We start from the raw sequence: 16849 nt of genomic DNA, 5'->3' as shown, positions 1-16849 counted from the left end.
AATATTCTTTATTGTTTTTTTCCTTTTTTTTAACTTCAAGTTAGTTAACATATAGTGTAATACTGGTTTCAGGAGTAGAATTTAGTGATTCATCACTTACGTATATCACCCAGTGCTCAACCCAACACATGCCCTCCTTAATGCCCATCACCCATTTAGCTCATCCCTCCCTCCATACCCCTCCATCAACCCTCAGTTCTATATTTAAGAATCTCTTATGGTTTGCCTCCTTCTCTCTTTTTTATTTTATTTTATTTTATTTTTCCTTCCCTTCCCCTGTGTTCATAAAATATATTTATTGTTATTACGAGGAGGAGAAGAAGGATATATATGCCTCCACTGGACCCATATGTTATGTAATCCTTGTAATAGCTCTGTGTGATATGTGTAATTATTTAGATTTGCAGACAATGACATTTGAGGTTCAGAGAATTTAAGTGACTTACACAATAGTACAGAGCCAATAGATGGAACCAGTGTTCTTATCCAGATTGCTCCAGTAACACCTGCATCTGTGTTGCTGCCCCACTACGCTGCCTCCTTACCTACTTTAAGGCAGTGGATAACCTGTGTCTAAATATCAAGGTCTTAGCCTGAGTGGTTTCTTTAGCACCATATGAACAATCTGCTTTAAGAGGTAGGATGTCTGCTTCTAGCCTTCCTCTCCCCTCTTAGAGTGACAAGATTTGAATGATAGTTGTTTGTTCTTTATGAATACATCAAAGTTCCTATCTTACGTTAGGTCAAACATTTTATGTGGAATATTAGGTCTATAACATGGAGAAAATTTAATCAGTTTTAGGGTCAGTATGCCCATTGAATCACTGCATGTAAGTCCAATTTATGTAACATAATTTCAAAGTCAGCTGTCAGAGTTGAAAACTAGTAAGAACTACCCCCACTGGCTTGATTTTCTAAAACTGTGTAGGAAGATACTGTGTGTACACACACATCCACACATTCGCCACCTTGAAACAGACATAGACCCAACGCTGTAGGAGAAATAGCCATTTGGAAGCCATCATTGAACATCACTTGCTGGATGCCATTGATCCTGGTTTCAGGAAACTTATGTTCTAGAATATGGCAAGGTGAAAAAGGGAGACTGGAGACGTAAGCGACTCTATTATTGTGAAGTTCTGGAAATCCAAGTAAGGTATTTGATTTGTATTTTATTTGGTAGGCACTGTAGAGTAATTGAAGGCCTTTGAGAATGGATTGGAATGGAGGTTTTTAAGGGGTGATAAGGGAAATAAATCAGTTAGAAGAATTTGACGCAACAAATGTTAGTCTTTTATATTATATTTCCAAATTATATCCTCATGTTTGATTTTTTAAAATTTCTAAATACTTTAGTCAAACAATTTGTGTTCATTTTTTTTTTTTTTTGCATTGAAAAAGAGGCATAGTCTTTGTTATATTCTGATAATCAAGATCAAGATTCCCAGTGATTTATGGAGGTGGTTTCTCTTCAGTGTCAGATACTTGATTTACTTTGAAATTACCATAAACTCTCTTCATCTCTTGCCTGTCTCTGTAAAGTTTTAAGTCTTTACCTGAACATTCAAAGCCCTTCAGAACCTGGTCCCAGCTTTTATTCAAGATCCATTGCTAATAGCTTGCTGCCTCAACACTCACATTTCTGTCACTGCTGTACATGACCAAACTGCCATACCTTTGTCCATGATAGCTTCTCTTCTGAAGCATCTTGATGTCCCCTCACTGTGCTCATTAAAACCTGACTCGTCCTCTGAGTCCCCAGTTAGATGTCACATTTTCTTCTTGGGCACAATTAATCAGCCCGTCCCATAATATTTTTCATTTCCTTCATTTCTGGCTTTCTCACATTGCACAGATATTTACACTCTATATGTCAGTCAGACTATAAGCTCCATTGGTTCTGCGTTATGCTGCTCCCTGGGAGCCTCATATGGTGACTTGTGTAGTCCTGTGGGCTCAATAAATCTTTTACGAATGGATAGAAAACCAGCAAATGGATGAAGTAGATGATGTTGGATGTAAGGATTTTGTGTTGGTTAATAACTGCTTTACATCATTTGGCATCCTGCTGGACATGGTGTGTTGGGGTCCAGGATGCCCCTAAGACAAGAGCCTGCTTAAGCTTCTAAGAGCTGAGGCACTTTGAGTCCTGTGCTAAGCGTGAGAGTCTCCATTCATTTCAGTGTTGACATCCTGACCCAGGAACAAAGGAGATCCCCTAAGGAGGGGAGAATGACACTCCAAAATTATAAAACCATAGTTAAATTAAGTAACTACCTTAAAACATTTTTGAATAACTGTGTTAAATTTGGAGTAAGGATGTGTTTTCCATATGGAAAAAAAAACAAATCTGATGTTTTAATGTGTAAGAGATCTTTGATTTTAATTTTTAAAAATTTGACTCTGTATTTTCTTAGACTGTATTTGTTTATGATTGAATTATGTATGTCCTGGATATTTCTATGCTATTTATTTTATAACCACATGCATACTGACAATAATGAGTTGGCTGGACTAAGAACTTTTTTTTTGAGTATGAAAATGCATGTTATCTCCTTGAAGGCTTAATGCTGCCATAATTTCTTATTCTAGTTAACAAAAATATCCTGAGTCTATACCACATTATAAAGCATCAATAATCGCTTCTTGGCCTTTTGGCTAAGATCATGGGTAAAGCATCAATAAACTGCCTTTTTTTCTTTTATGGGTAGGTAAACAGTTTCATATGACAGAAGAATTTAGCTGGGCATTTTAATTTTAAACTAGGATAGTTTTCCCATTTTACTTTATACTAAATATGAAAGTCAAGTGCCTAATTTAATTTTATCTAGTATGTTTTATCAAGTTTTCTTTTTAATATCCAGGACAGAGCTTTCTTTTCAACGCAGAGTACTAACATACGTCAGTTCTAAAAAGAGTAGAAATATGCCTAATAATCTTTTTCTTAGAAGCATTTTTAATAGCCCAATTTAATGACCTTTGTGTCGTTTTAGAATACTCTGGCATTATTGATACCTAATTTCCACGTTGTTATATAGGCAAAGAGAGTGATTGCCAGGCAGCAATGAGTAATTAATGAATTGATAAGAGCAGTGAGCAAATTCTGTATGCAAGATGACCTGCCTGCTGCTGTTATGAACAGATCCAGCAGGGACCTTGAGCAGAGATACAAAAGCACCAGTCAGCAGCAAAGCCAATGAAATTCAGAAAATGAGAGCGTTCAGAAATCTTATAGCTACAACATCCTAGGACATTTTCTTGAGCCTTACAAAAGTTTCAGTGCACTATATTGCCGTGGAATATTCTTAAGGAAACAAAACCTGAAAACATAATGTGAAAAAAAAATAAGAAGAACATTTGAGGCCATAGGTGATTAATTGCTAAATCGTTTTGTAGGCACTGGATGCTATAAGTCAAAAATTCTTGAGGAAATGGGCACTGGCGTAGACTCTGGCACACAGGTAGGCGCTTCATAAAGGGAACAGAGGTTTGCCAAGCAAAGAAGAAAGGCATGAGCAAGACACAGAAACTTTGTGTGAGGGGCTCTGGAGAGGGTGCGAAGAGTTCATCTGAGAAAGAGAGCTGAGGGAAGGAAATAGTTGGAAACAAAATAAGGCAGATGGTTGAGATAAAGATTCTGTTGCTGAGGTTCTTAACTTCTGTGCTGAGGAGTATCAGATTGATCCAGAGAGCAGTGAGAGTGACTTAAGAATTTGAGCAGGACAGAGACCAGAGACGAAAATCAGTGGGGGAAAAACATTTTAAAAGAAATGAGGAAGATAGAGAGTGATGACCAGGAGATGCTCTTTCTAGGTGGCCATGGGTGTTGATCACATGTGCACATGCCTATTTGCAAAACGCTTGAGAGATAACCCGAGACGCCTAAAAATGTTTAACTAAAGGGAGAAGGGGAGACAGAGAAGCAACAGTATACTGAGTAGTGTTTTACCTTTAACTTCAGAATCATGTAGAAGACAAGTGGTGGAACAGGGATACTGGTTTTAATTAGGAAGGAATGTCCTAGCAAGAAAAGGGTTATATAGTTAAGGAAGAAACACTTCATTATTTTAAGGAAAAAAATAAACCTAGGAGCCACAGTGCTTCTATTTCTTTCATTGTTCCTTGTTCTAGTTAGCCTTGTGTAATGGAAACATGAAAGCATACACGGAAGTATTTTAGGAATAGCAAGAATCTGCAGAATTAATCAAGGGGAACCCAAGTTGGCCCCACATCATCAAAGAGGCAGGTGCAGTCCTCCAGTATCAGGGGATGCAGCCTGAGACAATGGCTTCTATTTATTGACCACCTACGATCACTAATATTCTGACCTGAGCTAACCTTATCAGTGTTTTCCGGCTGAATCCTTCATTTTTAAAGAGCAAAACTCATTCAACAGGAGATCTATTTATTTCGAGGTACAATCCCCAGCTTTTACAAAGTTTTCATCACATTGTGTAATTAACCATTAGTTCTCTTAAATTAAGCTTAGAGTAAATGTCAAACCATGAGAAAACACTGATAAGAGTACCATTATTTTGCTTCAAGTTAGATCCATATTTTAATCAGAGAAGATGAATTGTTTCCTCTTCCACAGTGTGGCTTTAAATGAGACTTCATGTAAACCTTGTTCAGGAATGTGGTGAGGGTGATAGGAGATTATTGGAAAAATAGACTTGTTTTCATTATTTCTGGCATATCACTCCTGCAGTTAAACATATATCAAGCGTTAGAAGGATTTGTCCTTGTTGTGTAATAAATCTGCCTCATCTGCCTTCATCCCTAATAATTCCCTATTTCAAGGGATGGTGTGCCTAGACAACTCTTAGTCCTACTGGGTGTCCCTTTTCTATTCTAGATATTCTTGCATGTGACACGTTTTCAACCCAGTGCTTTCCCAAAACCATGCAATTTTTGTTATGCAAAGGAATGAGCCCCTGGTTTGGTTTGTAACGTATTTTTAGGGAGACATTAACTATGGGACATCAAACTCATCTGTATTTTATCATAATATGAATTTGACTCTAAGGGTTGGAAATAGATTGCCTGCTTCTCTGATGTTATTAGAAGAAACTAATCGTAGAATTTATGAAAAAATGTATGATTTATTTTCCAATCCTCTCTTTCTGTCCTTCCACCCTCTCACAAATGACATGGTTTCGTCCAATACATATCTTAGGGCTGAGTAGAGATTTCCAAATCATGTAAAGCAGTGGTTATTTATGTTAATTGAATTTGAAGACCCCTCTTGGACACACAGAAAATTGCTTTTTAGATCCACTCAGGATGATAATTCATTATCTTTGAGAAACTGCATTATAGAAAAGCAACTGGGTATTTAGTAATCATTTTAAATGAATTTGTGTTTTATTAGTCACAGTGAAGTCTCCATATATGAGAATCACAGTAGTGCCTACATATGGTGAGGCATTTTATACTGATTTTTCAGTGTTCACTGTAAATACCGATTTGTAGACCTCTGACAATACCATTGCAGATTGCGAAAGTCTGGAACTGGTATAGATTCCTGATGAGCACCTACTCATTTTTATACATATTACCTTACTTCCAGTGTGATATTGTATTTGACCCATGAGTTGTTTATAGTGTATGGGGTTTCCATGGTTTGCAAATTTTCCACATGGGCTTGAAAAAGATGTGTTTTCTCCAGTTGTTGAATAAATCTGTCCGCTAGATCAAACTTGTAACTTGTACCATTCACATTTTTTCTTTATCTACTGAATTTTGTCTGCTATATCTGCCCATTACTGAAAGAGGTGTGTAAATATTCCACTGTGATAGTAGAGTTCTCAGTTTCTCCATGTGGTTCTTTAAGTTTTTGTGTATATATTTTGATGCTATGTTACAAAGTGAAAAATATCTAAAATATTATGTTTTCCTGGTGAATTGAACCTTTTTTTCAATATGTATTGGCTTCCTAAAATTGTTTTCTTCTTGATCTATTCCTTAATACTTTATTTTTGTGTATTTTATTTCATTGTGCATTACATTTTGTGAGTGGGGTTTAGAGGGTTTAAATATGTGCCTGGTGTATATTTTTCCTGTCAATCTTTCTTTTTCCTTAGATTGTAAATATATCTCCTCTAAACAGCCTAAATATTAAAAAAAAATATTTTTTCACAATCTGAAAATCTTTGCCTTTAAATTGAGATTTAAATCCATTTGTATTTATTATAGTAACCAATCTGTTTGTACTTCTCTTACCTTCTTTGTGCTTCTTATTTATCTTTCTTTTCTGTTACTTTTTTTCTCTTTCTTGCTCTCTTTTTTATTTATTGGTTTCCCTCCTCCCTCACACCCCATTCTTTTAAATTTATTGTTTAGAAATTATATACTTCCATTTCTCTTGTGTTAGCAGTTATCCTAGCATTTTAAGGTGCATATGTAACATAAAGTCTAAAATTAATCTGTATTTTACTCATACAAAACAATGAAAGAATATTAGGATGGTTACTGCACTTAGATCTCCCCCTCTCAACTTTTAAAAATTCTAGTCAGTTGCCACTCTCTTTGAAACAAATTATTATTTCTCTGTAATATTACAGAGTTTTTTTATATATACCTGCATATCTAATTATTTTTCCTCATTATTCCTTCATATATTTCAAACCTTCTATTTGGAATCATCTTCCTTTTGCTTGAAGCACCTCTTCTAGAATTTCCTTTAGCAAGAATATTTTGGTAGAAAATTCTTTCTTTTTTTTTTTTTTAATGTTTATTTATCCTCGAGAGAGAGAGAGAGAGAGACAGAGTGTGAGTGGGGGAGGGTCAGAGAGAGAGGGAGACACAGAATCTGAAGCAGGCTCCAGGCTCTGAGCTGTCAGCCCAGAGCCTGATGTGGGGCTCGAATTCACAGACTGTGAGGTCATGGCCTGAGCGGAAATTAGAAGCTTAACTGACTGAGCCACCCAGGCGCCTCAGAAAATTCTTTCTTTTTATGAGTTCCTGAAAATCACATTAATTTTCTCTCTGGAAAGATGGTTTCTTGGGATACAGAGTTTTAGGTTGACAGCTGTTTTATCATAGTATACAGAAGATGCAATATTCCATTGTATTTTAGCATCCATTGGTGCTATTAAGAAGCCATTGATTGGTTCAAATACTCCTTGGAAAGTAATCAGTCTCTCTTTTTAGCCATTTTTAACCTCCTTATTTTTTCTTTGTGGATCTGCAGTTTCATAGTGATGTGGCAAGCTGTGTATTTCTTTTTATTTTTCCCACTTATTGGACATCATAGATCTGAGACTGTCTTGGAACTTCGTTAGAACGGTTCTAAGATAGTATCTATTAAATATTGCCTCTTCCCCAGTACTTTCTAGTCTCTTACTAGATGCATTTTACCTTCTGATACTCACCTCCATATTTTTTAACTGTTTTTTCATACATTCTCCACGGCTTTGTCTGTCTGAAGTACACTGAAGATAAATTATTCAGATACGTCTTCGAGCTCACTAATTCTCTTTTCAGCTATGTGCAGTATACTGTTCAATACATCCACTAGGCATTTTATTTCAGTTATGATAGTTTTCATTTATAGAGGTTTCACTGAAAGTTTTTAAGACTGTTCTATCATGGTTTATGGACCCTTTTTATCTGTTCACAGTTTCAGACTTTAATTGCCTTAAGCATATGAAATATAATTTACTTATAATTAATATTTAATGAATTATCGTTAAAAGCAGTTACAGATTGTCCACCTGTCCTGACCATTCTCGTATCTGCTATCTGATGTTTATTCAGCTGCTTTTGTTTATGTAGCCTTGTTTCTTTTTTGTGTTATTTACTCATTTATTTAACTATTTATTTTTTTGTTAGCCACTCCTGTCTCTTGGGACTTTGCCTATGAGAATTCTTTGAGACCTGCTTAATATTAAGTCCTAATTTGCTGTATTTTACCTTTGTCAGTTGCACGGTATCCCTGCCTGAGGATCTCTATGTAGTAGATTCTTACTTTGAAGTTTTTCAGACCGCAGCCTAGTATGAATTGAGACACCAAAGTGTCTCTGTAAGGAAGAGCTTGGAGTTAAGATTCTTAGGAGAGGTTTTTTGTTTTTAGTTTAATTTTGTTTTGTTTTGTTTTTTAACCTCCACTCAACACTGAGGTAGAGACAGATAAGTCTCTTAGCTTCCCTCCTGTACATTATCACCTTGTCCTAAGGATATGGGTCTTTGGGGCCCTTCGTTTATGAGGGAGTTTTCTATTACTTTTTGTGTTGGAAGGGAGAATCTGGGCTTTTTATCTTTTATTTCCTGGACCCTGTGAAACTATCAGGGCTGAAATTGAAAGTCTCCAGAGTTTTGCAGAAGCTGTAAATCTGAAACTTAGCTGTGCACTTACCTCTCGAGATCCTGTTTTCACTTCATTGTGAGACTCTGTTTTTCCCTTTCTTTCATGCCAGCTGGGTAATGTAATGTATTTTTAAAATACTTTTTTCATATTTTAGGCAGGATCTTTAAATTGGGAGGGACATTCAGGGTAGCTAATCCACCATTCTGCTGGGAACACAACAAATACTGTTTTATTTAATTCTGCCACAAACCCTGTTCCGAGAAGGAGAAGACTTAAATATAGTTGCAAAATCAAGCAGTAAGATTTTGATGGAAGAACTAAGTCTTCTGATTCAAGGCCATGGTTTTGCTTTTTTGTTGTTTTGTTTTGTTTTCTGAGTTTTGTCTTTCATTTTTTCTCAAACTTCATGGTACAAGCTGCTCCTTGCAGAATCCTTGAAGACAGAAATACATTCAGCCTACTTTGTAGTACCGAGTGTGTTTCGTAACTGAGATTATTGCTATGAGTTTAGGACTTTCTAATCTGCCTTATCCTATTCTTGAGGAATGTAGCAATCAAGTAAATCTAGGAATATGATATCTGGGGTTCCTGGAATAAATATTCCAAAAATTAATTTCCTGGATCATTTTTGGGAATAGACACCTACCTGTGAACTTATTCCCAATGGCAGTCTGTCCAAGCCCAGCTTGGAGAGTTCATGAAATGTCTGCCATGCAGTTTGCATGCATGCTTCAAATTGAGTATTTGCTTTTGAGCCTAGTGACTTCCTTTTGGGAAATGAAAGGAGGTGTTCTGATTCTTAAAGGCAATACCTTAAAGCCATTTTAACAGTAGCTTATTTATTTTTTGACAGTAGCTTAGAAGCATCCTGAGGTATACTACAGACCATTTGAGAAAATAGTATATTTGTTTCAAAGTCTGTATCTCGTACAAAACAATTTAAGCTTTACCTATTAATTGAACTTTTTGGCAACTGCTAGATTCATCTGCATCAGTGGAATGCAGCTCCTGATTGCCGTGGTTTGCATTTATTCTTGCCATCATAGACAAAACTTCTTTGAAGCTTCTTGATAAAAGTTGAATCATATATAATAAACCAGATACACAATTTTATCTCCATTGGGTACCATAAAAACAGTTTTAGTTTAAGCTCACTGGGTTTATAGATGATGTTAATATTTTATCCCTGTACAATTTTGCATTTTATGTTCTCTTCTGATGACGTCTTCCAGACTTCATCTTCTATTTTGATCCATTTGCTACTCTGCTGCCAGAGGGACCTTTTATTGTAATCAAACTTGATCATGTCAGTGCTCTACTCCCAACACTGCAGGATAATGCAAAACTCCTCACCATCACAGTTCTGCCAGGCCCCATGGTTACAGCCTGGTCCTCACCTGACTTGACTTGTCACCACCATTTGACATCATTTATTGCCCTAATTCTCAAAAATGTCTTGTCCCGCCTCATGGCTTACAACACGTGTGTACACACCTCATTCATAGGTATGTACCTTGAGCCTGACTGTCCCTCAGGGTTCCAGGCTCCTGTATTCAACATCCCAGAGGTAACATGTTTTAGAGAAGCCTTGTACTATGTCCCTGAATCCTGTTTTTCCCCTTGTCTTCCTGTCTCAGCTGTCTAAGTCAAAAACTTAGGAAATTTCCAAGACTCTCTTAATCTCATACCCTACTCCCAAGCAATTCCCCCTGGGCTGTACCTTCAAAATATATCTGCCATCTGACTGCTTTTATCATTGTCACTGCTACCACCATCATCTGGGTCCCCATTTTCCGTCACCAATTCCCATCACTGGTATTCCTGCACTCACCACTGTCAACAGCCAAAGAGTTCTTTTTAAAAATGTAAACCATTATCTTTCCTCTAACTGAAAGCATCCAGTGACTCTTACAGCACTCCATATAAAATTGAAAAGTCCTTCTCTAATGGTTCACGTGGTGTTGTGTTTGGTATTTCTCTGAGCTTAGAGTCTTCCACTCTCCTTTTGTGTTCCCTTCTCTGGCTGCATTGGCCCCTTGTTTTTACACACATTGAGCACATCCCCTTCTTCTTCTTCCAACTTCTCTTCCCTCAGATAATCACATGGCACCTGGTCTCATACCATGCAGGTCTCTGCTCAGATGTCACTGCCTCAGAGGAGCTGTTTGTGATCAACCTTTCTAGAACAGGAGCTGTATCAGTCAGGTATTGCTGTGTAACAAACAGCCGTAAACGCTCAGTGGCGAACAACACGGTGCGTCTGCAAGTCAGCTGGAGATTGGATAATCTAGGCTGGAATTGGGCTCTTACTTTCTTTCAAGCTCTCGCTCTATAATATGGGCTCACAACTGCTTTGTATCTTTCATTACTGTATGCCTGGGATATGGCATGGAATAGGTCAGTGAGTATTTGCTTAGAAAATGAGTAAGGAAGTGAACAAATGTCATAGAAAGCGAAAGAACAAATAGGTATAATAGAGGTTAAGTAAGATTACCTTCACTTAGCCTCTTCTAATATGTAAAGTAATGGATGTAAGAACCTGAAATAATTCTTCCACGCCTTCTCTTTTGTTTCCACATGTTCAGATCAGAGAACAGGCACGTGTTTCTCGGGCCTGGTGAATGGTCGCTGTGCACAAGAGCTCCCGGGCAGAATGACAAAAATGCAATGCTGCTGTGAGCCCGGCCGCTGCTGGGGTGTCGGAACCATTCCTGAGGCCTGTCCCGTCAGAGGCTCCGGTGAGCAGCTGCCTGCTTTGCTTGTCTCCTCAGGACAGGCAGTGTTAGGAAAATCAGCAACAGTAATGTACTTTGCTCTTCTGAAAGTCCAGTCATATGTGTATTCCTCTCTCTGTCTTCAGTATGACTAGGGTGTTTTGGGGAGGGATAGGGCAGCATTGTTTATTTGGGATCAGTTTTTATTATATCCACTTTATTAATATCAGAAAAATTCCTGAAAGCTGATTATGACTGGTCTTTGAGTAGTTTTAAAAATTATTCTGAACATCAATATTTCAATTCATTTTAGAAATCTGCTTATCTTTCATTTCAGAGCTATGACTGTCTTTGAGTAACCTCCATTTATATTTTATTTCATAAGTGCCCCTATTTTCTAGTAACCCAATCCTTGGAGATATTTCCTCATTTCTAATGACCTGAATATTAAGAATACAAGGGTAGAAGGACACCTGTCATTCATTTTGCTGTATTAACTAACCATATAATTGAGGTTGTATGTGGAAATTACTTTAGGTTAAATGGGAAGTAATTCCTCTTGTTAATGTGATATGAATGGTAAATTATAATTAATGTTTATCAGTTACATACAGGCATTCAATATGTCTTAATTATGTAGCCTTTATGTTAAACTACAGTATTATGAAAACAACTAAACTTTGTGAACTATTCTTCTAAAGATAGGTGTCTATATGTACTGTTATGGAGAAAAATACTAAGGCATATTCCTTCAAAATCTCTAAGCTATCCAACATCAAAATTGAGTAGTAAAAAGTGTTAAAACAAAAAGCACCAATAATGCATAGTATATAATTTTGGAAACTAATGGTCTCACTAGTAGTATTAACCCTGAGACAATTGCTTCAGTGAAATAATCTTCATTTCTACTGACACAGTGCCCTAATTCTGAGAACAGATAAGAAAATAAGGAGATGACTTATAGGCTTGCTTCTTTTCTCTCAGTTTTAATACTTGGGAAAATAAGGCGAAGATTGAAAAGCTGACTAAACACTGTCTTCTGTTAAAATCCATATTAGAAAAAAAAAGTATTTTCTGAAGCCACCTTAATCACGTAAAGAAAAGAAAGGAGATAGGAACAATGTGTAGGTGCAATGCTGATGAAGTTTTCATTAAAACCAAATATAAATAATGAATTACTTAAAGCTTTCATTTTCATCCATTTAACAAAATTTCTTGCATTCATAGTTATATCTGGAATTTTACAAGTTGCACTTGGGGAGATAAAATCAAAATGCACATATAGACAATTCTTTGGTTATACAACCCAGTTAAAATATGGCAAATAGGTTTTAATTTTTTTTCTGAAACATCTCTACCATTTCCTGCTACTGCTAGCATTGAAAACATTTATCAAGATAATATCTTACTTGTTCAGACCAAATAATAGAGATAATCTAAAATAATCTTACAGTAGAGAGATGGTTTTTATCGTGCAGAAGGTCATCCATCCATGTTTAACTGATGTTTTTTTTCTTCTAGAGGAATATCGTAGACTTTGCATGGATGGACTTCCAATAGGAGGGATTCCAGGGAGTGCTGGTTCCAGACCTGGAGGCACTGGGGGGAATGGCTTTGCCCCAAGTGGCAATGGCAATGGCTATGGCCCAGGAGGGACAGGCTTCATCCCCATCCCTGGAGGCAATGGCTTTTCTCCTGGAGTTGGGGGAGCTGGTGTAGGAGCCGGAGGACAGGGGCCCATCATCACTGGACTAAGTGAGTGTTCACTCTTTGTGTAGACACTTCAGTTTGCTGTCTTAAATGATACTTTAATACCTAACATCTTTTTCAGAAGGGGTGTGTGTGTGTGTGTGTGTGTGTGTGTGTGCGTGTGCATGTGTGTAAAACTTATTTCAAGATCTAAAATAATGTAGTAGTAAAAAAATTGTTAGGAAAATGCTGTTTTTCTCTTCCATAAGCTTTCTAAATTGGAGACAGGACTAGTGACCCGAGTTCGCTTTGAAAATAAAGACAAGAGCATGGTAACACTCCAGTCCAGATGACGCCATTAAAGAGCATGTTTTTGGTTCCAGTATATTTCATTTGGCCGTTTGGAGCTGCCCTGTTCATATACCCCTTGAATTATTTTCCAGGACCATTTTTCAACTGAGATAAACTGAATAAGTCTTGCTCTTGCTCTGTGCCTATCCAAATATTTTAATGAAATATCTTTCTTTTCCTCACCCTTTTTTGTTGAATAACTTGGGCTTCCAGCCAGAACTGGCATTGGCGTACTTGACATTTAAGTCCATTCTTTTTATAAGAACTGCTCTTGCTAATAATATTTAATGATGTCCTACAGTGTTCTGTTTATTCTTTTTGGCATGTGGCCTATTTACTATATCTGAATATTCAGCACAGTTACAAAAAAAAGGGGGGGAAATGGAAAGCATTCAAATGTACAGTAGAACATTCCTGAAATTTTGAAAAGACATCATTATGGGCAGGGTTTCCAGATGTATAACTTAACAAATGCAAGTTACTACCATGTGTCTCAGGAATATCTTTTAGATTTTCAACATTCAAGTTTTAATGTAGAATAATGTGAGCCTTTGATATGTGCACCTGAGTGGACTATGAAATAGCCTTTTAAAAATCAGCTTTAATAAAAGCAGTGCATGTTGTAATGATGAAACACCACTTGTGCTTTCATTCTGTGTAGCTATTCTGAACCAGACAATAGATATCTGTAAGCACCATGCTAATCTGTGTTTAAACGGACGCTGCATACCTACCGTGTCTAGCTACCGATGTGAATGCAACATGGGGTACAAGCAGGATTCAAATGGGGACTGCATAGGTAAGCTTATGATACTTTAACCCTTCTGTGTTTTTTCGTAGCTTTAGGAACAAATTGGACTGGATATCATTAAAACAAGAGTCTTTTGAAGCAAAGCTAATTTCCAGCGCGTCTGCTGTGTGCATGGTCTTCCATAGGCTCTTTCAAGAATCTGCCACTTTTTCACATGCTAAATATTGAGATTTCTGTCGCTACCTCTCTCTTTCCTTCCTTCATAGCTGAACAGCACTGGATATATGGTAGTGTCGTCACCATGCAGAAGAAGGTGCAGATTGGGAGGTTACAGTTGATGAGTCACTTTTGGACATATTGAGTATTAGGTATCTGGGACATTGAGTTATAAAGGTCTAAAGCTAATGGGAGTATTCAGAGCTAGAGTTACAGATCGAGGCATCAGTGAAATTCAGGTGACTGTGAGAACCGTGACGGTGAGTATTGTCACCCAGGCTGAACAAACCCCAGCAGGAGTAGAAAGATAACAGTAATACTGTGGCTGGAACCCTGTGCAATAGCAGCATGGTCCCATAAACAAAACCCAGTAATAGCATTGGTGAGATAGCCAGATAATCCAAAAGTATTAAGTCACTGAAGCTCCACAGGGGTACCCTTTGAAGAGAAAAGTATCGGCAAGTGAGAAGTATGGCAGAAATATCATGAGGACCGAAAAATCTTTTGGATTTTATGATGAAGAGGGTTTTGATGATCTCTTGAGAATAGTTTTAGTTTAGGAGTAGTTTAGGGAATGGTTATGTATATGTTTCATGATTAGTATAACCCTAAATACCCTATTTGGGTTCACATCTTCTGTTAGAGCATACAGATGACAAGACCAGGAACAGATAGTATCATAATTTTGCCAGGGCAAACTGAAAAGTTTTAAGTGCACTATGATTTTGAGGGAAGATGTGAGCCAAATGTGATGTTTTGGGAAAACCAATTATTGTAAACTAATACAGAGCTCTAAGATCAGAATGATTCAGTGAGGCTTACCTCAGGATCCTCATGTACAGTTGCACAAGTTTTGTGCTGCACAAGTCTAGAGGGGCCATTCACATAATCTATATAAATGTCTTACCCTAGGGTTTTACAGGAGCCCTGGCTTAGCTGATACTCCCGGACACTGGTTTAAGTGATAGACCAGGTGATTATTTTTGGATCACTGTGAAATACTGATATATTTATTATTATATGACTTGTAAGTGCTTTCCTCTTAGAAAACATGATTATAAGCATACAATATATAAAATCTTGTACATACATACAAAATCAATCGAAACATGATTGACTTTTGTTTAATGTATATTTATTTTTGAGACAGAGAGAGACAGAATATGAGTGGGGAAGGGGCAATGAGAGAGGGAGACACAGAATCCAAAGCAGGCTCCAGGCTCTGAGCTGTCAGCACAGTGCCCGACATGGGGCTTGAACGCACGAACCATGAGATCATGACCTGAGCTGAAGACCATGAGCATGACCGACTGAACCACCCAGGAGTCCCATGATTGACTTTTTTTTTTTTCTACTAATGTTTGTGATTCATATGTCACTGCATGATTCACTAACCAACAAATAAAAATAGGCCAAAAGTTAAATATTTTGTTTCAGTTAGCCACAGACCACCATTTAGTTCATATTAGCACCCAGGTGTACTTCATTCTACCTAGGAAAACACCTGTCCTCTGGGGGATTCTGTGAACCATAGGCATAAAGAATTATCTTTAAGGATCAAAAGTTTTTTTCTGTAGTCATGTGTGCAATCCAGCATCTCCTTAACCAGGGTTTGTGTAGAGAATTAAGTCCTACAGAAAGTGATATCAGTAACTGTTTTCATGAATCCCCCCAAGGGTGATGCACAGGTAGTCTAACTCCAGATGCAAAGGATAGGAGCTAATCACATACAATGGGTGTCCTAAATAGGTCCTTCCTTTTCTGGAGCCCACATGAGAAGGGCTGCTACCACCCTTTTTAAAAACTCTGTCTATGGTAGCATTGGGATTGCACGTCTGTACAGTTAAGGTGTTAATATACCTCTCACTTTTGTATTTTACCCAAACGTTGTTACAAACAGTTCCATTCTAGATTGGTCTCGTCCTCTGGTCCTGCAAAGTTAAAACCTAAGCAAGATTATCTTTCTAACCATAGTAATTCATAGAGACAAAGATAAGTATCAGGGAATATTTTCAGAAAGTAAATTTTTAATATTTTTATTTAAGTATTATTTGTAGGGTCAGCTTCTCATCAGTTTGAGTTTATAAATAGGTCAGGATATCAGAAAAAGTTCAGAGTATATGAGTTAACTAGTGTTTTAAATTATAGGAGCCCAAGATAGGATTGGTAACTACTTTAATTATGCTGTGTTTTGAGGAATAACAAACAGCCATTATTATTTGGGAATTTGTGGTAGATACTGATGAAGTGTCCTAACATGAAAGGTGGTAACTCTTTTAAAGGATCACAGAAAAGGAAAATAGAATTGGGTCCATTTTGCTGTTCTAAGAATTACTCCTGAGACCTGTAAAGTTTTATTTACTCACCACATTTTTCTCTCCTTTTCCTGAGAGTTCTTCTCTCAAATGTAATTCTGGCACTCGTTTATGTCCATATAAGAAAAACTGCTGTTAGCAGTAGGTGTTAATTCCATTCAAATAATTTTATTTTGGAATAAGAAATACTTTCTGTTTCTGTTGGGCCACAGGTAATCTTAGAGCCCTTGCCAATTAAGTGATTACTAATTTGGAATATAAAATACTTTTCAAGGCTAAATATTTCTCACCCTGATATTATCTGAGAATGTAACCATTTTGATAATCAGCAGCTGTCTCAGTGACTTCATTAATTTCAGGAGTTTAAAATCCTGTGAATTTTGCTGAAAAGTACTCAGTCCCCAATGAAAACACAGGAAGAAACCAAAGTGCACATTGCCCCTATTCCCCTAACCAGGAGAAACAGAGGTGATCACTTGGAAGGACTAGGCCGTGAGACCTCAGA

The 16849-nt window shown here is 37.1% G+C and overlaps 1 protein-coding gene across 1 annotated transcript in view; it reads left to right on the top strand.

Moving 5' to 3' along the window:
• The window catches only part of FBN2 (fibrillin 2), a 258860-nt gene that overhangs the window by 127804 nt on the left and 114207 nt on the right, over window positions 1-16849 (top strand). The window contains exons 9-11 of the mRNA XM_045487659.1: window positions 10894-11046; window positions 12544-12777; window positions 13724-13861. Of these exons, the coding sequence (XP_045343615.1) occupies window positions 10894-11046; window positions 12544-12777; window positions 13724-13861 (525 nt within the window). The remainder of the gene's footprint in view (window positions 1-10893; window positions 11047-12543; window positions 12778-13723; window positions 13862-16849) is intronic.

Source organism: Leopardus geoffroyi, chromosome A1 (assembly GCF_018350155.1).
Source record: "Leopardus geoffroyi isolate Oge1 chromosome A1, O.geoffroyi_Oge1_pat1.0, whole genome shotgun sequence".
Lineage (NCBI taxonomy): Eukaryota > Metazoa > Chordata > Mammalia > Carnivora > Felidae > Leopardus > Leopardus geoffroyi.
This window is presented reverse-complemented; position numbering and strand designations above follow the sequence as displayed.